Source organism: Notolepis coatsorum (assembly GCF_963971535.1).
Source record: "Notolepis coatsorum genome assembly, chromosome: 18".
NCBI lineage: Eukaryota > Metazoa > Chordata > Actinopteri > Aulopiformes > Paralepididae > Notolepis > Notolepis coatsorum.
This window is the reverse complement of record NC_140182.1, coordinates 20,829,689-20,854,240: the sequence shown is the minus strand read 5'-3', so window position 1 is coordinate 20,854,240 and position 24,552 is coordinate 20,829,689. Positions and strand designations below refer to the sequence as shown.

General features: G+C 42.6%; 1 protein-coding gene across 2 annotated transcripts in view; it reads right to left on the bottom strand.

Annotated features, from left to right (window-relative positions):
• LOC311245227 (monoacylglycerol lipase ABHD2-like) overlaps nt 1-24,552 on the bottom strand; it is a 56,833-nt gene that overhangs the window by 26,564 nt on the left and 5,717 nt on the right. For both annotated transcript variants that reach the window (XM_084335057.1, XM_084335058.1), the window contains exons 4-7: nt 12,876-13,051; nt 12,316-12,483; nt 5,832-6,015; nt 166-258 (exon numbers count right to left, since the gene is read on the bottom strand). In XM_084335057.1, the coding sequence (XP_084191183.1) occupies nt 166-258; nt 5,832-6,015; nt 12,316-12,483; nt 12,876-13,051 (621 nt within the window). The remainder of the gene's footprint in view (nt 1-165; nt 259-5,831; nt 6,016-12,315; nt 12,484-12,875; nt 13,052-24,552) is intronic.

Sequence of the window (24,552 nt, the reverse complement as noted above, 5' to 3'; positions counted from 1 at the left end):
CTGATGAGTCAATATGGTAATTAGAGACACAGACCCATTGATACTAACCCGTATTACTATAAAACCATGCTAAACACAGAAAAAAGCCATTTATAATGCATGTCCCCTTTAATGTCACTGACATTTGCTTGTTAAATCACATTTTATATTTGAAAAAGAGCTGACTTGTGATTGAGGATAATCTTCTTCATATTGTCAGCCATCAGGAAATTGTACACCCTCCGGCCTTGTTCCCACTGGAGAAACGTCTCCATAGCCCTAGAGACACACAGACACAAACACAGACACACAGACATTGTTTTATCAGTACCAGACGAATCTATGATTTGTTTTAGTCCACTCAGGTGCCAGATGGGTGGGGTTTAACACTATGACTACCAAAGAGTTTACACCATCATCATCACAGGAAAGGATATTTACCAACCCGACACTAAATGCCTCACGTGGTAAAACCACACCCATTTAGTGCAACAAGTAGGTCAAACAAGGAAACACAGTGTCATAGTTGCAGAGCGCATTTCCTGTGAGCGATCATTAGGGGTAGAGTGGCTAACTGTGAGTGAGTGAAAAAAAATACAGATTACACACAAATGTCATTTGACCTAGTTGCCACTTTTTTGTGTGATATATTAGCACTAGTGGTAAATATAATAATAATAATTCATTACATTTTATATAGCGCTTTTCTAGACACTCAAAGCGCTCTGCACAATGTAGGGTGGAAATTGCCTCCTTCACCACCACTGGTAGCACCCAACCGTGGGCTATGCAGGCTCAATGGCTGCCGTACACTGGCACCAGGCACACATCACACTACTACACAAAGGCTGAACGGCTCAGGAGACGGGGATTGATATCAAGGGATGATTAGGTGGCCTTGATCAGTCAGAGACCTGATTGGGAATTTGGCCAGGAACGTCGGGGGAACCCCCTACTCTTTACAATAGGCGTCCTGGGTTCTTTAACAACCGAGATTCAGTCAGGACCCCTCATCAGTTGGGGAAAAAGCTCTGTGTACAGTCTGACCTGGTGGTGGTTTACTGTGTGAGAGGTACAGTCTGGCCTGGTGGTTTACTGTATGTTGTGTGAGAGGTACAGTCTGACATGGTGGTTTACTGTATGCTGTGAGAGAGGTAGGGCTGCCGCGGTATTGATTTTTTCCTTACCGCACAAATTTGCGAAGCCATTCAAACCGCTGCGGTAACTGCAATTTTTCTTTTTAAATTTTTTTTAAATGTAATGTAATTTAATAATTGGTTCATAAATAAACGTTTCGAATGCATTTATTTCTGTAGTAGTCTATCCTTTATAGCCTCGAGTCTAGTCTAACGTTTAATGTCTATCTTTATTCCAGGATGACTTTGCAGCAGGAATAATATTGGTTGAAAACAGCTGGCTGTTCTTGAAACTGCTGGTCGCGACTCACGGTAGCTAACGTTAACCAAACGCTTGACTGTCCTATCTATCTGCATAACAGATAATAACGCCATGAATCGTTTGTTCAACCCAGTGGCCAGCGAATTAACACCAGCTAAAGCTAGTGATGGATCCGGTTATTACATGGGGCTTACTCAAGAGTTAAACTGCTCACTCAGCCCTATCGTTACATTAGATAGCCAACAGTTTAATCCCTAACGTTATGTGTAGCTGGCTATCTTTCAACACATAATACCATAACACGGCCCAGGAGTACATTTTAGCTTATTCTACCAGGTGCCGCTTTCTACCAACCTGTTACACAGCACGGAGCCAACTTGCTAACGTTAACCCCCCCCCCAAACACACCTAACGTTACTGCTCCAGAACAGAACCAGAAATTACCTGTCCTCGCTAACCGTGACCACTCCGTCTTTCGGGATCAAAACGGCAGCATTTACGGCATCCGAATGCCCTTCGATTGGGTTTCGCTACAATATCCATGTTTTTAGCAGATTCAAAGCGAAAACATTCCGTAGCAGCAAAACAAGTTCTGGGGTTCGATCAGAATGTTAACTGCGCAACTGCGAATGGAAACTTTCGAACACATGGCGTGAAGAAAATTGGCTATACACAACTATAATTATCATTATTATTATTATTATTATTATTTTTTTTTTTAAACAGCCGGTGATGCGGTAATCAGCTTGACTCTGCGGTGGGCGTGACGTGATGGCGATAATGCGGTAACCGCGGCAGCCCTAGGTTTAGGTTTACTTTATTTGATCAAGGGGGACAGCGTACATTAATAAAACATTTTACAAATGTAAATGCACCCAATTTTAGAGAGAGGTACAGTCTGACCTGATGGTGGTTTACTGTATTCTGTGTGAGGGGTACAGTCTGACCTGATGGTGGTTTACTGTATTCTGTGTGAGGGGTACAGTCTGACCTGGTGGGTTACTGTATTCTGTGTGAGGGGTACAGTCTGACCTGGTGGGTTACTGTATTCTGTGTGAGGGGTACAGTCTGACCTGGTGGGTTACTGTATTCTGTGTGAGGGGTACAGTCTGACCTGATGGTGGTTTACTGTATTCTGTGTGAGGGGTACAGTCTGACCTGATGGTGGGTTACTGTATTCTGTGTGAGGGGTACAGTCTGACCTGGTGGTGGGTTACTGTATTCTGTGTGAGGGGTACAGTCTGACCTGGTGGTGGGTTACTGTATTCTGTGTGAGGGGTACAGTCTGACCTGGTGGTGGGTTACTGTATTCTGTGTGAGAGGTACAGTCTGACCTGATGGTGGGTTACTGTATTCTGTGTGAGGGGTACAGTCTGACCTGGTGGTGGTTTACTGTATTCTGTGTGAGAGGTACAGTCTGACCTGGTGGTGGGTTACTGTATTCTGTGTGAGGGGTACGGTCTGACCTGGTGGGTTACTGTATTCTGTGTGAGAGGTACAGTCTGACCTGGTGGGTTACTGTATTCTGTGTGAGAGGTACAGTCTGACCTGATGGTGGGTTACTGTATTCTGTGTGAGGGGTACAGTCTGACCTGGTGGTGGGTTACTGTATTCTGTGTGAGGGGTACAGTCTGACCTGGTGGTGGGTTACTGTATTCTGTGTGAGGGGTACAGTCTGACCTGGTGGTGGGTTACTGTATTCTGTGTGAGGGGTACAGTCTGACCTGGTGGTGGGTTACTGTATTCTGTGTGAGAGGTACAGTCTGACCTGGTGGTGGGTTACTGTATTCTGTGTGAGAGGTACAGTCTGACCTGGTGGTGGGTTACTGTATTCTGTGTGAGGGGTACAGTCTGACCTGGTGGTGGGTTACTGTATTCTGTGTGAGGGGTACAGTCTGACCTGGTGGTTTACTGCATGCTGTGTGAGAGGTACAGGTACCTTTGGGTGATAATGATTAGACCTAGTTGTGCCAACGGCTTTTCTATGCTCTCTATTGTGTACCGACTTCAGTGTGTTTGTACAGTGTAGCTATGATTACAGTGTCTAAAAGGATAGATAAATACACACACACTGTGTATTGAGGTGTGTCTGTGTGTGTACATGTGTGTACCGTCACATTAACATTACACTAGCGGTACTGCTGTGCAGAACAAAATAAGCTAAGTAAGAGAAGTCGTGTCAGTTGGCCTACATATATACGGGATGTATAACGAGATCACAGCCAGCAGGCACAGGCCAGAGAGAGAAAATCGTTCATCCACAGTCTGATACATACAGACACAGTATATTAATGCTGGGTCGTGTGGAGACCTCATAACTCAAGGTTTTGGTAGTATTTTCATGCTTTTAAATACCACTAACCTGAGTGACTCTTAGCACCACAACACTGCTACTAACCTGAGTGACTCTTAGCACCACAACACTGTTACTAACCTGAGTGACTCTTAGCACCACAACACTGTTACTAACCTGAGTGACTCTTAGCACCACAACACTGTTACTAACCTGAGTGACTCTTAGCACCACAACACTGTTACTAACCTGAGTGACTCTTAGGCTCTTAGCACCACAACACTGTTACTAACCTGAGTGACTCTTAGCACCACAACACTGTTACTAACCTGAGTGACTCTTAGCACCACAACACTGCTACTAATCTGAGTGACTCTTAGCACCACAACACTGCTACTAATCTGAGTGACTCTTAGCACCACAACACTGCTACTAACCTGAGTGACTCTTAGCACCACAACACTGCTACTAACCTGAGTGACTCTTAGTACCACAACACTGTTACTAATCTGAGTGACTCTTAGTACCACAACACTGTTACTAATCTGAGTGACTCTTAGCACCACAACACTGTTACTAATCTGAGTGACTCTTAGCACCACAACACTGTTACTAATCTGAGTGACTCTTAGCACCACAACACTGCTACTAATCTGAGTGACTCTTAGCACCACAACACTGTTACTAATCTGAGTGACTCTTAGTACCACAACACTGTTACTAATCTGAGTGACTCTTAGCACCACAACACTGTTACTAACCTGAGTGACTCTTAGCACCACAACACTGTTACTAATCTGAGTGACTCTTAGCACCACAACACTGCTACTAACCTGAGTGACTCTTAGCACCACAACACTGTTACTAACCTGAGTGACTCTTAGCACCACAACACTGCTACTAACCTGAGTGACTCTTAGCACCACAACACTGCTACTAACCTGAGTGACTCTTAGCACCACAACACTGCTACTAACCTGAGTGACTCTTAGTACCACAACACTGCTACTAACCTGAGTGACTCTTAGCACCACAACACTGTTACTAATCTGAGTGACTTTTAGTACCACAACACTGTTACTAATCTGAGTGACTCTTAGCACCACAACACTGCTACTAACCTGAGTGACTCTTAGCACCACAACACTGCTACTAATCTGAGTGACTCTTAGGCTCTTAGCACCACAACACTGTTACTAACCTGAGTGACTCTTAGGCTCTTAGTACCACAACACTGTTACTAATCTGAGTGACTCTTAGGCTCTTAGCACCACAACACTGTTACTAACCTGAGTGACTCTTAGCACCACAACACTGCTACTAATCTGAGTGACTCTTACCACCACAACACTGCTACTAACCTGAGTGACTCTTAGCACCACAACACTGCTACTAATCTGAGTGACTCTTAGCACCACAACACTGCTACTAACCTGAGTGACTCTTAGCACCACAACACTGCTACTAACCTGAGTGACTCTTAGCACCACAACACTGCTACTAACCTGAGTGACTCTTAGCACCACAACACTGTTACTAACCTGAGTGACTCTTAGCACCACAACACTGTTACTAACCTGAGTGACTCTTAGCACCACAACACTGCTACTAACCTGAGTGACTCTTAGCACCACAACACTGTTACTAACCTGAGTGACTCTTAGCACCTCAACACTGCTACTAATCTGAGTGACTCTTAGCACCACAACACTGCTACTAACCTGAGTGACTCTTACCACCACAACACTGTTACTAACCTGAGTGACTCTTAGCACCACAACACTGTTACTAATCTGAGTGACTCTTAGCACCACAACACTGCTACTAATCTGAGTGACTCTTAGTACCACAACACTGTTACTAATCTGAGTGACTCTTAGCACCACAACACTGCTACTAACCTGAGTGACTCTTAGACTCTTAGCACCACAACACTGCTACTAACCTGAGTGACTCTTAGCACCACAACACTGCTACTAACCTGAGTGACTCTTAGCACCACAACACTGCTACTAACCTGAGTGACTCTTAGCACCACAACACTGTTACTAACCTGAGTGACTCTTAGCACCACAACACTGCTACTAACCTGAGTGACTCTTAGCACCACAACACTGCTACTAACCTGAGTGACTCTTAGCACCACAACACTGCTACTAACCTGAGTGCGCTGTAGCCTTGGCAGACGCTGATGCAGCAGAGCACCCTGTCCTGGTTGGCGCGGCTCTCCCCCAGGAACTTACACACAATGTTCCCCCCGAGGCTGAAGCCCACCACCACCAGCAGACTCTCGGGGAAAGCTTTCTTGATGTAGCCCACCATGGCCGCAAACTCCCACGTACAACCTAGGAGGCGAAGAGGGACACTTGAGAACTGTGGAGAATGTATTGATTGGCGTTGTTGTAGCCTATAGTGTGATAGTGTGGTGATTTTGATTTTGCCATGTACCCTGTAGTTCCATGTAATGCCATGTAGTACCCTGTATTGCCATGTAGTACCCTGTAGTACCATGTAGTACCCTGTATTACCCTGTAGTACCATCTAGTATCATGTAGTATCATGTAGTACCATGTAGTACCCTGTAGTTATATAGTTTTGTCCGCTATTCTTCTGTGGGCCTTTATCGGCTACTGTTGCCATGGCAACACAAATTCAAGAAAACTCCCAATACATTTTATTATTTATTTTATGTTATGAATCAGCCTGCCAAGTTTCATAGATACTGTATGCCCCCTAAGGAAAAATATGCCCCATAGCCCCCACATTTTTAGGGTACCAGTCGAGGGCCTGTTCACGGACACTTTGGTTAACCTTAATTTACAGGGGGAAAATCTTTTATTTTTTTTATTTCAAAATTGTAGATAACTTTTGAAACAGCACCAAAATAACATTCTAGAGTTGAAATTGTGAATTTCCAGGTATTTCAAGAAGTGACGGTAAAGGGTTAACTGCGCGTGTTTTGCGCCCACTATATGCTCCATCTTTAAAAAAAAAATTATATAATCTTTTTCCTCCTTCTTTTTCCGTTTTTTTCCCATCCCAATGTTAGTCGTTATGCCAATTCCCAATTTCCTTCCTGGTCGTTGCGCACTCTACCCCCTACCGTCGGTCCGGGAGGGCGGAGACTATCACATGCTTCCTCCGACACATGTGTACCCAGCCCACCGCTTCTTTTCACCTGGCAGCGCAGACTCTCACTGGGAGAGTGTAACGTGTGGAAGGTCACACTACCTCTCTTAGATCCTTCCCTTGCTGTGCAGGCGCCCCAACCGCACTGTAGGAGTCGCCGTTTACAACGACCAGGACCCACCCTCTAACACTGCCAATTGTGTTAGTATGGACGGTCGGCCAACCGGGAAGCACCACAGCTGGATTCGATCCCACTGTCTCTGTGGTGGTAGACAAACGCTTAGTCCGCTGCACTACCCGGTCGCCTTATTTGCTCCATCTTAAGGACCTATTCACCCATACAGTGTGCAATTTGCTCCCGATATCTGGCAGCACAGATGGCTCGTGGAGCATCGGAGTGAAATTTGCTCCCGATATGGTAAAATAGTATAAATACTTCCCATGCAACAGTATGCATGTCCTAGGACAATGGCAGACAGAAAATGGAAGCTTCAATTCTCTGATTACGAATTAGAAGTCCTGACGAATCAATACTGTAGCTCTTCTAGTCCTTGGGCCAAACACATTTTTGGTACCAATTGGGTGGTCAAATTCTAGATGTGATTTTTGTATTCCTATTAGGGATGTTCGATATTATCGGCCTACCGATATTGGCATTCAGGGGGGGGGGGGGACCCTGCATATATCGGTATCGGTTGATATCGGTATCGGAAATTAAGACTTGGACAATATCGGTATAGGTAAAAAAGCCAATATCGAACATCCCTAATTCCTATACATCCCTAGATTGTGTTTTGATATGATACATTTGTTTTGTAGCTTATTACTGGTAATAAGCGTAGGAAGGTCCGATCGACTTAGGGTTTATCTCTACGTGTTCTACGTGTTCAGGAGACTTCGGTGCATAAAAACGTCTGCCCCACAACCCGACCTACGAGCAAATCTATGAAGGGGAGCAAAATATAGCAGGAGACTTATTTGAGCAGACCTGTCCATGGTGCTGAATCTTTCGGCCGAAGTTAGGCCAGTGAAAATAATTTTAGATTTTCTTTTTTTTTATCCACCTTTTCTCCTATTTTCTATTTTTCTCCCATCCCAATTTCGTATTTCCAATTCTTCCCTCCCCTGTCTTGAACGTCGCTAGACTATGCCTCCCACTGGTCGGCTGTAGTGAGGATAGAAGCCTTGCATCACGTGTCCCCTCCGGTACACGAGGAGGCAGCCTGTCGCATCTTTTCACCGCAGCAGCTCGAACTCTCAGTGGCGAGGAGTAACACGTGGGAGGCTCACGCTGCCCCCGTCACTTCCTGCTTCCGCCGCACCGGCGTCACCCAACCGACCTGTAGGAGTCGCTGTCCACAACGTCCGATCCCCACCCACCGGCTTTCCCACCCTCTAACACTGCCAATTGTGTTAGTATGATGGCCGACCAAGCCGGTAACGCCGAGAGCTGGGCTCGATACCAGCATCTCCTGCGTTAGTGGCGAGCGCCTTCCCCACTGCGCCACTCAGCCGCCCTTATAATTTCAGAATATTTTGAGTGAGAAATTAAGTTGCATTTAATTTAGTTAAGAGAATTTTGTTGTGACAAATAATAAACAAACTTGAATATAACCCGCATTCTCACTCCAGAATACACTTTTCATTGACCATGTTTCCAGCGTCTACTCATCATGGACCTGACGAAACGTTATAAATTAAAGGTTTATGAGTGTGCGGATTCTATTATCTTTATTGTGATTATTACCTAACCCAACAGATCACCAGAGAGACGCTGGCAATGACAACCCTTATAAATGCGCTTAGTTACCACCAAATCTCTGAAGACGTAAATAGCGTCACTTTAACTGCGCGTGGCAATTAGCGCCGATCTTTGTGAATTGGAGTGTTTTTGCAATGAGGCAGAGGCTCAATTGCATAGAAAGGGGCACATGTTCCGCCCATATTACCCAATTTAAATACCCGCAAATAGCACTGACGCATAGAGACGCACTGATGATGGCAATGTTGTTAGCACGGTATTTCACCCTTTGAGTGCTTTGTGAATAGCAAGGTTTGTTTTGGAGCTATTTGCACAGAAAAATAGAAAAAAATAAGGAGAAAAAGTAGATTAAAAAAAAAAATGTCAAAAAGAAAATCAATATTTATCGATAATTTTGTCCCGATTTATCGATTCTTCCAAATGGCATATCGTCTCAGCCTTACATAATATAGAATAAAATAAACATTGTTTTACAAAAAATCTTCTGTACACTTGAACACAAGACTTGGGAAAACAGGTGCATCGTAGAAAAATGGAAAAGGTCCCACACACCATCTTGAACTTGCAAATGGAACGTTTTAATCAACGCTAAGTTCGTTTTACAAATTAAAAAAAGGTTCTATTTACAAGCTCAAGACAGTGTGCTAAAATGTTATTTTTTTGTCAACTACTAATCATAGCCTACTTGGTGACCATCGTCTTTGTACAGGGTTTACATTATACATTACACCTTCACAACAGGCTCATGACATGATTCATAACATATTCATGAATGAACAATCAATATTCATAATAGCAGAATGACATTTACACAATGTTTCTGGTTTTGCAAATAGGAGTGTTATTCCCTCAGCACATCCCCTCTGATCGAGGTCAGATCGCCGCTATTCAATCAATTCAAATATTGAAAATGTTTTGGCATGAGAAGGTTGTCCTAGCCAACATTGTAAATAATTAATTACTTATTAAGATTCAATTGTCTCCAGTCCTCCTGGTACAAACTGTACTGGCATCCTCCGTTCCCTCCTTAGGAAAACGGATACAATACTGACACAATGACCTATTATGCTCTCAAGGATAATCACAGCCTCATGAAACGTACACCTATAAACTAGAGACCCGGGCCAATACGAAAGTGTATGGGTTGCTTAGGTAAAACAAGGGGGTGGGGAGGGGTCTGAGACATTTTCAGACATGTTCATCATTCAATCGCTGAAATGGTACATTTTTGCAGGAATTTTTAGATGTCAAAAGTTAATTAAACCAAATCAAAGTAGAAACTTTTCCCCAAGTGTTCTTCAAGGTCTTGGAGTGATTCTTTGACAATTCTATTCGTATTGCATTACCCAAAACGTGGTGCAGCCAGGGAGCGAAATGAACTTTTTGACTCACCGGCCAGTGGCGGGTAGATGGGAAGAGTCTACCCGCCAAGCATATTTCTTACCTGCCAAATTTTTTTTGATTAAAAAAAAATATATATATATATATTTTATATAAAAAAAAAAAAATTTAATAAAATATATATTATATAATCATACTTGTAGTTGTATTATCTGCGAGACATCGCCACCACGCAATAAGTCAAAATGCTTGCTATCTGCAAACAGCTCCACTGTCTGTGTGTATACTTGAGTAGCCTCCAGCTCCAGCAAGGATTCTCCGGCCCTGCAGCTAGACCCTATATTCAGCTAGACCCTACATTCAGCATGCAAGGATTCTCCGGCGATGCAGCTGGACCCTATTTATAACGTTACGGTTCTTTTGTCAAATCACATTCAACATGCCCTCAGCTAGAATACGCATTCAATCAATGTGATATCAGGAGCCATCTGTAGCTACTGCTAGCCCGGTAGATAACGTTAAGACAATTTGGTTTACTGGGACAGATAGATCTAGCGTGAGCTAGCTAACGAGGGAACGGAGGTATTATGCACTCGAGTCGACTATTGCTGGAGCATTTGTTGATATCAGCAGCTATCAGTAGCTAGCCAGCTAGATACCGTTAGACAATGCCTCGTCATGTATTAAACTAAAAGTGAATAGTTGACTGGGTCATTGTTTAAACAGTAACGGTAGCTCATGGAGGTCCGATATAGACTAGAGCAGACTGCCCGCATATCGCAATGGTGGCGTTTCAGAAAGTAAACAAGCCAAATGAGAGCTTCCGATTGGTCATTTGCTTTCTTTCTCATGAAACCAGTCACGTCACTCTACTGTGATTGGACCGTTGACTTGAGTGCAATGTGGGACTTGTAGTTTTTTAACGATCTCGCGGCGGAGAAAAAAAAGACGAGAGAGGCTATAATCTGTACTCGCACAATCAAAATAAGAGTATCGTTATGAACTACACGTCTACACGCCACACGGCGGGCAGCCCTCTAAGTGTCAAGCGCCAAAGGTAAAAACTGAGCGCCCCTGGCGGGCGGCGGGCTTTAGTTTCGGTCCCTGGGTGCAGCATATTATTATTAACTCACAATGAGCTTGGTAATCATATTTATGAATAAAGGGATTTCCTGTTTGTAAACACATTGGGTCTCATTCTCCAACGGACTTACGACAAAAAGGGCTTTCTCTTAGGGCCATTTGAGACCTTTTCGGGCAAGACATGAATATAGACAATATATTATAATATAATATTAATTATATATGTTTTATTGGGACGGTTGGTGAATCCCAAAATCGGCGCGAAAAGGTCTCAAATGGCCCTAAGAGAAAGCCCTTTTTGCCGTAAGTCCTTGGTGAATGAGACCCAGTGTGTTTGAGCCAATCAGTAATGCCTGCTGAAGCACGAGACCGAGCTCTTCCGGACATCACGGATTTATTTTCGGACATCACGAGGCATGACTGTAAATGGAAAACTAAATTCATACAAATATTGTCATATTTATTATTATGATTAATTAATTCCAAGGATGCCTGTAGAGTTGACATGAATGAACCATGATTCCTCCCAAATAAACCCCTTAAGAACACGGCGCACAAGGGGAGCTCCAGTAGCTCACCGCGTACCTCGAGCGCTATTTCGGGGCCGGGGACAACCGTGCTCGTCACGGATCTGGGGTTTAGCGAGTTCGAATCCCGGACTGCAGCCGTGCCTTTCCCAGAGTGTCTTCCCCCCCATCTGTACCCCTTCAGCCTGTTTCTGTCGGTCATTCTTGACCAGAGTAAATGCGATAAACGCAAAAAAGAGCCAGCGGAATGGCCAAAGTAAAAAAAAAAAAAAAAAGAACACGGCGCACACCAGTCTGTCCCACTTGCGACTGCTCTTCAGCGCTCTTAAATCCTGCTCTTAGTTAAGACCGAATCCAGGAGAAGGGACCGTTGGTGAATCCCAAAATCGGCCCGAGAATGTCTTAAGTGGAGCTAGGACAAAAATGTGTCTGATCTTTTGTCTTAAGTCCGTTGGTGAATGAGACCCATTGTGCTTAAAATCCAATAGAGGCCTTTCATACCATGCTTAAAATGCCCATTTGCCAGTTGCTATGCGCAAAACAATGGCTGCTACTTGTTGATATGAGAAATATATCAACAAATATATAACAATTTGGTATCTTGTACATTTTGTAAACAAGTCACAAAAGAACAGTAATATCACGCTTTTCCAGTGTTTTACCTACTCTGCACAGAAATGTGGTATTTTCTTCTGAATAGTGGTAACCAATGGTTACAGGCAGCCATGCTGAAAGAAAAGAGGAACGGCAAACATTCTGTGCAAGGTCTCTTTTGGACAATTAAGTAGAAATCTTTTTTTTACCATAGGTGAACATGCGAGGTGAGGTGAGCTGGATGTTGGGCAGAGCCCCCAGGTGGTTGAGCACAGCACACCTGTAGCCTCGCCTCTGAGAGTGGTCCACGAAGGTACGGATATAACACTTCTCGCTATGGTTACCGATCCCCGGGCAGATCACCATGGTGATGTTGTCTGTATGGTAACACACACATGCAAAAAAACAACACAGAGTCACATGGGGTTACTGCAGTCATTGTGACATCAACACTTGAAGGACTGAGGGGGGTCAGGGACTGAGATGGGGGGGGGGGCTTGTGTTTCACATGACAGAATTAAGTGCTGTGCTTTTGACAAATCACAAGAGTGTGACTCTTACTCGCTCCGATTTAAAATAGTCTTCTGTGGGCTAAATGTGCATTCTTGGCACCTCGTAAGAGGGTTGGGGAGCTTAAAGGGTTAACCCCCCCCCAACCCAATGTGAGAGACTGCTCCCAGAAGTTATATAATCACCTAAACTTCTCTAAAAGCCAAGGGGAAACCCCTCTAGTGTGTGTTTTTGCCTACACGGCCAGTGGGTCTCTCACCTCCTGTGCTGTGGTCGCCGAGTGGTTCGAACAGGTCAAAGGTGGCTGTGGCCCCGTCCTGCATGGGGAGGAACTTGCGGACCCCACAGGGCGTCGGGGTGTTGACACGCCCCATCTTTCCATACAGAGCCGTCTGGATGTGGCCGCTCTTCCCCCACAGCAAGGGAGGAATGTATCTGGAGAGGTGGGCAGGCAGGCGCGTGAGTGCATGGGTCCCTCATGGTCCATTAATCCATCAGTTTAGTCATAGTCGATTAAGACTTTACTAGTCGATTTTTTCACATGCTGAATTAATTGGTTATTTCCTGAACGGTTATGAGCACATCTCTGGTATGCACTAGATTTAAAGAGGTCCTACTGCATTATTGCATGTGTAAAACTCTAATTTTACAGCTTCGTTAAATCAACAGATCGATCAGTGGAAAGGTCCTAGGACAATCCGACAGTCGACAAAGAATTTATTTAGTCAAGGACAGCCCTAATGCACACAGACATGTTTGCATAAGGTCTGAGGAAGAGCCTTGCTGCTCGAAACGATAGTGCGTAATAAAGAAAATTCCTTTGCATTGTGGGGACATTCCATAGACTAAATAAACATAATAACTACATGCCTAACCATTACCCACAGTGTTTCCTAGGATTTTTTTCAGGGGGGGGTGGTAGGCCCCCCAAAACTACTAGTGTTGTCGCGGGGCGCGGGTGTCAACCGTGTCGTCATAGACGCGCGCAGTAAGGCGGTTGTTAGTATCGGTCCATTTCTCTACACTGAGCTGAAATTAAACGATTGCACATAAATTAGGTAAATAAATATTAACAATATTAAATAAATATTAACAATATTTATTTACAACACATAAATGAACTTATTTACAATTATACATACAGTAGTGACAACACACATATGAACTATTTACAATACAGGTACAGTTTTTCCCACAGGATTTTATGAGCCTGTGGTGGGTGAACCTCAGACCCTCTAGGGGGGTCTGGGGGCATGCTCCCCCGGAATGCATCAATCTGGTGCACTTTGAGAGCAAAATAAAGAGGCCAGATCTATGATGAACTTTGTGCTCAAAACACAAAATCAACTAGATTGCAGTGCTTCCAAATCCTCTCCTCGAAGCACCCCAGCCGTTCAATGTATTTGTTAAATTCCACCACCAGCACACCTGATTCAACTTAACTAGCCCTTTATTAGTTTATCAGGTGTGCTGGTGGTGGAATTTAACAAATACATGGAACGGCTGGGGTGCCTCGAGGAGAGGTTTGAGAACCACTGGACTAGAGCATACATTTGAGCCATCAAAGAAATGAAGCAAAAGTGGTTACCTGTGTTGAACTGGTTTATTTTTTAGAAAATATAATAGATTACTATTACGACTACTACCACTGCCAATACTACTGATACATCCCTATTGGCAATGTATCAGTCTAGGTAATTAATGGGAAACACTGAGGGAGGCACATACAAGGGCGGCACGGTGGTGTAGTGGTTAACACTGTCGCCTCACAGCAAGAAGGTCCAGGGTTCGATTCCCGCTTGGGGACCAGGTTTCCATGATGCCAGATACCCAGGTGGGGTATCTCCCAGGCCTTTCTGTGTGGAGTTTGCATGTTCTCCCCGTGCTCGCAAGGGTTTCCCCCCCCCCCCCCCCGATAAGTTAAACCCAATGGAAAAACATGCACAACAACAGATCGCTAACGCTGTGGCGTCCTTGACGAAGACGGACAGGAGCACTTGGATTGGTCCCCAGGGCGCGGCTCACGTTGACACCCTATCTGCTCCCGGCTGCCCATGGGGGGAAGGACGATGGGATGGGTTAGGCGCAGAGACTATCGCATCGGTGACTGAGGAAAGAAAATGCATGTGTGTATCCCGGTGTGTGTGTGCCGCTCCAATTGCATGTCCAGTTCGTTGCATGCCGATTAAAGACCCCCCTAAAAGAGGTCCTGCATTATACAACACTCATAACTATTTACAACCAGTGTCAGAGCGAGCGCACTCAAGTTGTTCGGAAATTCTGAGTGCACACTGGACGCTCTGACCAAAGAGTCAGTTTATCAGAGCGGAGCAGATTTTCAGAGTGAATTTATTAACTCACCTTAACTAGGGCCCTATGAAATCCGTTTTTATCTTTTCCTGTTTTCAGATATGAATTTTCCCGTTTTCGGATTTCTCTGATTTAATATTTTTTCATTTGGATTTAACCAAATAAAAACTATACAAAATTATGTTTTTAACTAACTTTAACACTTTGGATGCCCAACCCGAGTTTTCTCGGGTTTACCCCCCCGCGGGTCGTTTTTTCTCGTTTTATTTTATTAGCGATCTGAATTCATATTTCATCAACCGAGTCTACCGTTGGTAAATCAGCCACTCCAGGCGCTCAGATGTGAAAAAATCACCCCCATCGTCTCCCAGATGGTAATTCACCCTTTTGGATTGGACTCAATGAAAAGGCATGAGAAAAAAACTCCACATTTTACTTCTCACGCATGTAACCGGAGATGATCCCAGTCATTGTGGAGCCTCAGAACAGCATGTAATATGTGTTTTACAGTATGTAGCGATGGATCAATAAAAGGATAGATTTTTGGAATGGCGATCAGGAATTGGAAATCTTTTTGGATACCATCTGATCTCAGGTAAGGAATCTATTTTACCAGTCTTAGGATAATCAGACCGGTTTTCACTGAGATATATATCACCACTTCCTGCTTCTGCTATGCAAGCTGCTTTTCACTGTCGCTCCGTGTTTTTCTACCTATCGCTACCTTAATGATTTATTATAGCCCTTTCAACTCTAAATACTCTGTATGTTAACTCCCAGTTCCTATGGTACTTCTCCAGAACTGTGAATTTATTTATTTAGATTTATGACCACAGTACTTCACCGAAAGGACGAGTAGCGAGATCTCTCCGTGGGAGGACCGGCGAGATGAAGAAGTCTCCGTCTTATCAGCTACACACAAAGGACTATGTCGGGCACTGCTGAAGTCGAGGATATTTATGAAAGGCGAGAATACTTCATAAAGACCCCGGCTGAAAGAAAACAAGACCCACCATCACCAGCTAAGTACCTAGCTTAGCTTCAGTTTAGCCTAACCTGAAAAGACAATAAATAAGGGAAGATGCCGGGACTCGGCTCTCCCACAGAATGTACTAGCTGCCTGAGGATGAGTAAGAGGATTGTAGAGCTGGAGGCTCGAGTTTCTATCCTGCACCAAATCCAACAGGATGAGCAACTCATTGACTCTATTTTTGAAGCTACTACAAATATAGCCAACGATACCATGATTGAGACCTGGCCTAGGCTAGCTACAGAACAGCACCACCCAAAAGACGGTCCCTGGCACAAGCAGGGAGCTAGACCAAAGTAGTGGACCACCGTCAAGGATAAAAGGAGAAATAAACGAACCAGGAACACGACTATTACCTCACCCCCGGTACCGCCAGGAAATAGTTTCAACCTACTCTCGGAAACACGCATATCAACACCCAAAGCAAAGAGACTTAGAAGCGTGGCTAACGACGCTAGCGAAGCAAACAGCGAGCGGAACGGAGCTCACGCTAACGACGCTAATAGCAGGAATACCGGAGCTCACGCTAACACTAGCGAAGCAAATAGCGGGCATGCCGGAGCTCACGCTAATGCTAGCGAAGCTAACAGCCGGCACATCGGAGCACACGCTAATGACGAGACGACGAGGAAAACAGAGCCACGAGCGACGCGGCTAGCAAACACGACCCAGACTGAGCAAACGGCTAACAGCGAAGAGACTACCATGCGCTGAGGAGAACGTCGCGGTAGCCGACACCGAAGGTATGAGACCAGCGTTAACATGCCGGCTATTGAGAAGGCTAGTGGTACAGCTAGCGAGGCTTCACCAAGGCCACAGGACTGTGGTAAGAACCGGCAGACTAGGCCTAATCCAAAAACAAACGGCCCCAAAACCGTTGGAAAGAACAATGCTAACTCCACACAGAACACAGACTGCATACTGATTGGAGATTCCACAACAAGGTATGTGGAGATGGCAAACACAGAAAACACATGTCTAGACAACACATCTGTGAAAGATCTGGCCGAAATACTTCCAACACTCATCAGACCGGGTATAACAAAAATTGTCATTCACTCTGGATCGTTTGACATCCTGCGAAAGAAGACGGGCACAGAGACTTTGAAAGAGGATTTCACACGTTTAATGAACACACTAGACAAACATCAGTCTGTGTACATAGACACTGATGTGTCCATCAGTGGACCAATTGCATGCTTTCGCAGAGGACAAGAAGCCTTTAGTCGACTCCTAAATTTTAATTCATGGTTAGGGTCTGCCTGTGTTATACACGGCCTGAAATTCATTGACAATTTCAATGTTTTCTGGAATAACCCAGAACGCTTTCAAAGAAATGGCTTCTTCCCAAATCGCTTAGGTTCGAGGCTTCTAGCAGCAAACATGCGTCATACCTTAATGGCCTCTAAGGATATCAAACTCATACCAGCACGAGAGATAATCACGAAGGACACAATCTCACCACGAGGTGCAGCAGCAGCACAAGACGTCCCCCCGCCCCCCCCCCCCATAATCACACAAGGCCATCTCGTCTGATCAAATGTCCCCGAAAGAGTACAGTACAGTTTAGTACAACTGCCATGCCATCTCTCAAAACATACCGGTAATCATAACCAGCCAATGGCATGGTGAAAAATATACGCCATCAATGCGTTTACCTGCCATTAACCTCAGGGCCATCAAGGTCAAGCCAAAGCAGACCTCCTCTAAAGAAGTCCAACAAATAAAATTAGCCCTCCTAAATGTCAGATCACTGAATAATAAAACATTTTTAGTAAATGATCTGATTAAAGAAAATAACTTAGACTGCATAGATTGCATGCCTAGTAGAGACATGGCTAAATAATGACACAGCTACATCAATAATGATAGAAGCTTGTCCACCAGACTATAATTTTCTTCAAATACCCAGAAAAAATAGAAGGGGGGGAGGAGTTGCAGCAATTTTCTCCTCAAAACTCTTGTTTAGAATCACAGAACTAGGCGAGTTCATGTCGATGGAATATCTTGCCATTGAGCTCAAAACAGAATCAACGATTATCGTCACAATATACCGCCCGCCTAGACACTCACCAATATTTATACAGGAGCTCTCTGAACTGATCTCACTATGTGTTACCGGATATGATAAGGTGATCCTAAATGGAGACTTGAACATCCATTTTAATAAGAAAACAGACTCAAAAACTATAGAACAAAAAAAATCTACTGGATAGCTTTGACCTAACACAGCATGTAACAAATGCAACTCACAGGCTTGGGAATACATTAGACTTAGTTATAACAACAACTGGGCTAAGCATAACAAATATCTCAATAACTGAATTACCTCTCTCCGACCATCACTGTATATTTTTTGATACTCAAATAACCATTACCAAAACAAAAAAAGAAATCATAGTTCACAAGAGGCTCCTAAACGACAAGGCTGAATCAAAGTTCATTGATCTTATCAGACTACATGAACCACACAATCATGACAGCTCTCTAAATGAAATTGTAGAAAATCTCAATGATGCACTGTCATCTATATTAAATTCTGTCGCCCCACTAAAAATGAAAAAGAAGAAAACCAGAGCCTCGCCCTGGTTGAACTATAATACGATCAACAAAGAAAAAAGGAAATGTCGTGCAGCGGAGCGAAAATGGAGAAAAACAAAAACCACCATATGCTGTGATATATACAAAGATGCTTTAACTGCTTATAATAAAACCATCCGCTTAGCAAGGAAAGACTACTTCTCTAAAATCATTACAGAAAATGCTGGAAACTCCAGAATCCTTTTTTCCACTATTAATGTACTACTCAACACTGCCCCTACACCTCCTCAGTCATCAACGGTTAAGTGTGAAGAACTTGCACTATTCTTTAACAACAAAATAACCTTGATCAGGGCCAGCATTACTCATGATGGAAATAAAGCTGATTGCAGCAAACCGCGCAATGTAACCATGAGAAGATTCACATGCATCACATTAGATGTACTCTGCAAAACTGTCTCAGAATGTAACTCCTCCACCTCAGACATTGACCCTATACATACAGCTTTCTTCAAACGGGTGTTTAATAGTGTTTCAAGCCCTGTGCTAGATATCATAAACACTTCCCTTAGAACTGGTATTTTCCCAGATGCCTTTAAAACAGCAGTTTTAACCCTTGTGTACCCCTGGTCCCTTTTTCTACTTTTTTGAAATATTTTGAGTGTGTGTGTGAGCACAGCGGTGTCTGTGTTTATTATTATTTCATGAAATTGGGTAAATATCTTAATTTTACATATATGTTCATTGTGTGAAAAGCTTATAATATGAAACACTCTAAAAAAAGTTATAGTGTTTAGTGCCTTCTTTACCCCTGGTCCCTTTTTCTACTCCCATCCACTTCCATGTTAATAAAACCGCTATAAAACCGCATGTCTAATTTTTCTTTTATCTCTAATCTCTAATTTTCACATCATATATCGATAAATAAACAGAATAATTACACCAGGCATTCAAAATACATACAATACATACCTTTTAGTAATAGATTAGTACTAACCGGTGCTTACTAACGCTTACTAACGGCTATTTCTGACCGCTATTTCTGACCGAAATAGTCAACCTTTCTTTATTATAATGGCAGATTCTTATTCACAGGAATTTTGTCGCGTTTTGATATGCTGTAAAGTAGTGGAAAAAAATAATAGATATATGGTGAATATGGCGGTTTATCAGTTTTTTTTCAATAAAAACTGACGTGGCATCAAACAAACACTAATTTAAGTGGTTAAAATTCGAAAATAATGTGTAATTTTTTACAGATATCTTGAGAATAGGCTATGAATGTTAAACATGGGTAAAAAAAAAATTTAAAAATAGTAAACAGTTAAAATTATATGGCTTTAAACATGATGTATCATTTCATCTCTTAAGCCCAGTGAGCTCCACCATTGCTAGGGATGCACATTTAAGCCATTACTAAAAAAAAACTAACTTGGATAGTAATGAAATGGCAAATTATCGTCCAATATCCAACCTACCAGCTACCATTCATTAGTAAAGTACTTGAAAAGATAGTTTCAGTTCAAATAAATTCCTTTCTTGAAGAAAACAACATCTTAGAAGAATTTCAGTCAGGATTCAGAAAATATCATAGCACTGAAACTGCCCTCACCAAAATAATCAGTGACCTCAAGCTAAACTCTGACGAGAATAAGATCTCCATCCTTATCCTACTAGATCTCAGTGCAGCATTTGATACAATCGATCACGATATTCTAATCGATCGTCTTGAAAACCATGTCGGTTTCTCAGAACATGTGCTAGGCTGGTTTAAAACATACATCAGAGGGAGGAAATTCTATGTTAAACTAGGAGATCACATGTCTGATATATACGACAACAACTATGGAGTTGCACAAGGGAGTTGCTTAGGTCCTTTACTCTTCTCCCTTTACATGTTACCGCTGGGTGATATCATCAGAGAACATAATGTAGATTTCCATAGCTATGCGGATGATACACAACTGTACATATCTGCTGAACCAAATGATACAGCGATTAGCTCCATTACAGACTGCGTACTGGCAATAAATAAATGGATGAGTAAGAACTTCCTGAAACTAAACGAGAACAAAACTGAAATTCTAATTATCGGCCCCAAAACTAAAAAAGAAACATTAATAAAGAACCTGGGAGGACTAACCCCTTGGATCAAATCTGAGGTCACTAGTCTCGGGGTTATCATAGATTCAGAACTGAACTTCAATTATCATATTAGCAAAGTGACGAAAACATCGTTCTTCCATCTCAGAAATATAGCAAAAGTACGACCATTTATTAATCAGAACAATGCTGAGAAGCTAATCCATGCATTCATATCTAGCCGGTTAGACTACTGTAATGCACTTTTCACAGGTCTCCCTAAGAAAACCACAGAGAGGCTTCAGCTAATCCAAAACTCTGCAGCCCGACTGCTAACTAGAACCAAAAGGAGAGAGCACATTAGTCCAGTCTTAGCTGCTTTACACTGGCTTCCTGTAACATTTAGAATTTACTTTAAGGTCCTTCTCCTTACATACAAAGCTCTAAATGGACAGGGACCTAGCTACATCGCCAGACGCCAACACTCTAATAAATTACACACCAGCAAGAACACTGCGATCATCAGCTGCTGGACTACTAGAGGCTCCCAGAAACAGTCAAAAGAGGATCTGTAATGCAGCCTTTATCAACTATGCCCCAAAACTGTGGAACAAACTACCCCAAAACATCAGAGAAGCCAACTCGCTAGACATCTTTAAAAGACAGCTTTGCTCAGGCATTTCACTGTGGGGTAATGCAGGCAAATATCTGAAGATAGATATCTGCTACCACCTAGTGACAAGAGGAAATATTATTATAGAAACATCAGAGATATCCTGACACAAATTGTACTTACCTGCACTATTCTTACCCTGCCTACTTTTATACACTGCCTATCAAATTCATGTGTCGGTTATCACACTTTTTTACTTCTTACTGATGACTATTTTAAATTGAATCATTTTAAACAATTTTTATTATTTGTATTACTGAATCAAACTGTAAACAGAGAGCCTATTGGGATGCTGGGTTCCTAATGTGAAACACTGTGATTTACCATACCTTGCTATATTCTTACCCTACCTACTTTCATACACTTCCAATGAAATTCATATGTCGGTTCTATGATGTTGGAGTGATGCTCTGTTGTGAGGAGAAGATGACTTTTGACCTAAATCTAGCAAAGTTGTTTACCATTCCAGTTAGGTACATCGTGAACCTCACCGCCTAGCCAAGGTTGATTCTCCTAGCTGGGCCATTTTCATCTGATTGAACAATCTTATCACACTTTTTACTGTAACCTTGCTATTTACATTTTAAATTTGTATGCTTGCTTATACCTGTATTTTTTACTGTTGTATGTCCGTTCTATTTTATTAGTTTTAGACTATTTTTAAACTTAATAATTTTAAACTATTTTATTACTTGTATTACTGAATAGAGAGCCTATTAGGATGCTAGATCCTAATGTGAAACACTGATTTACCATACCTTGCTATGCTCGCTCATGCCTGTATTTCTTACTGTTGTGAAGCACTTTGAACTGCAACCTCTGTATGAAAAGTGCTATACAAATAAAGTTATTATTATTATTATTATTATTATTATTATTATTATTATTATTATTATTATAAGCTTTTCCCCTATGTGTGATATGGCTGTTTGGCTGTGCGAGCGATCAGGAACTAAGAGAATATATTTTCAGCTCGCGGCACCAGCGTGCATACGTACACATATACTATCGATAATCTAGCATTTATTTGAAAACGATTCATAAATAGGCCGAAAAATAACAACGTTCTAGAATATTCCAGTACAGGGCGCTTATCACGGAATCTTTTTATTTTCCTTGAAAACAAGGGCTTTTCAATATGCTATAAAACGGAAATGAACCGATAAAAAAACAATCCGCTTCGACAATGTTGACTGGAAAATGACTCATTGATAAGCGACGGGCAGATTAGACACATAGCCATAATTTAAAACATAGATTAGGCGATATTAACGCTAACATTGAAGTGGATGGTGGGCATTCAAGCACTAAATCGTGCGCCCCCTGCTGGGCACTGAAAGTGGTTCATGCTTCTCCCCATCTCTGGCTGACAGCACCATTGTGATACATGATGGTTAGGCCTTTGTGTTTTCCTCACTGAGGGATTCTCTTTTGTCGGTCAGCAGTGTTTTGTACTTGCTGAAGCTTCTCTCTGTATAATTATTTTTTAAGTTTAAATATCAACATTATCTGGCCATCCTCAGTAAATAGTAAATACTATCAAACTTGCCAAAGACCAGAGTTGGGACGGGCACGCACACACACAGAAAGGGAGAATGGCTTATATGAGCTATCCAGTTCATATATCAACCATCCAGTTCGTTTTTATGGTGTTAACGTTACTTGAAGGAGAGAGAGAGAGACTGAGACTGAGACTTGTTAAGTGCGACGCTAGTCAGTCTTGGAATGGATTTGGTCGTTTTTTTCTGCCTCTCTGTAGGCCGTGCCGCACCACCGTTTTAAAGTCTTAGTGAAGATTGATTTATATGAAAACCGATTTATGTATAATTTAGCTAGCTCGCCAACGTTAGTGATTAAAGCAAACTAATTAAAAAAAATATTTGTTTTTTTAATATTTTTTATAAATAAATGTTTTATTATAATTATTTTCAGGGGGGGCGGGGGGGTCCCGTTAGCGGGGCGGGCCGCCCCACCAAGGCAATGGTAGGGGAAACACTGACCCATAACCCCTGACTCTAAAATAGCTCATTTACCTTGTGGGGTCCAGCCAATGTCCCCGACAACAACAAATAAAATCTTGGTTTTATTTGAGGACATTTGGTCCCTACAACGATAGGAAAACAAGGCCACAGACAAGATAACACACACGAGGCATCTCCTTCCTCTTACATAACACAGCTACTCTCCCTTCAAGTGTAATCAGTCCTAAAATCTGATAACAGAATGTAGTCATATTGTGGTCACACCCAGACCTCCTCCGAATATGGTCTGAGCGATCGGATCTCTCTGCCTCCTCAGTGAGTCTTGGGTGCCTTCCCACCTGTACCTACTTAGAGCTGTCCACTTGTGATTGGATCACCCAGATGGGATCTTAATGCCGGGTGGAAACGGGGCCATTTGACCCCATAGACAGACACTCCACACCACTCTGGCCCCAGGAGGTAGCAGCTCCGGGCCTCAAGCCTCCCAGCACTGGTCAAATGCCCTGCTAATGGCCTGAGTGGGCACCAGGATGGATGAGGTTTCCTCCTAAACAGAGTTTTTTTTAGTTTGTTTTCTTAAACAAAGGCTCCAATCCTTTTAAAAGTGAAATGCCATCCATTTGACAAATTCACCTACTACAGTATGTTATTCCTAACATGACAGTTCAGTCATTATTTGTGAACATCCACCACTCTCTCCTAGAGCTATATGCTTATATAATATCTGTATATATACGCAGCGTCGCGGGTAGGTGACAGTGGGGTAGCACATTGGCAAGTATAACAATTTTAAATAAATAATATATACTTTTCTTTTTGTTTTGTTTTGGCAACATATTTTGGCTAAATATGCCTCGTTTTATAAATGTGTATTGATAACATAGTGCTGTAATTAAATGTTCTAATAAATATGCATGATCAAGTTCAACAACGTGTGCTTTTATTTTGACATTCCTTAATTCCACATTCCTTAATTCCACATTTACATACATTAAGTGTGGGGTCCCCAAAATAAATCCAAAATAAAATGGGGTTGTGGTATAAAAAAGTTTGAGAACCCCTGGTATATATATATATATTTAACCATACATAATATCTGTATATAGAGATACATACTATGGTCAAACTAATCACATCAGGGCTTCTGATGTCATGCCAAGTTCTGCATGGCATGTGGAGATCTTGCTACCTATACATTCCTCCTGGTAGATCCTAGGTATAGTCAGTGAATGGGGGAAATAACCACATGATGTAAGAGCCGTGTTGTCCCTCTGTGCAGCACAGAACAGCACTATGCCCGAGGCACCATGACGACTGA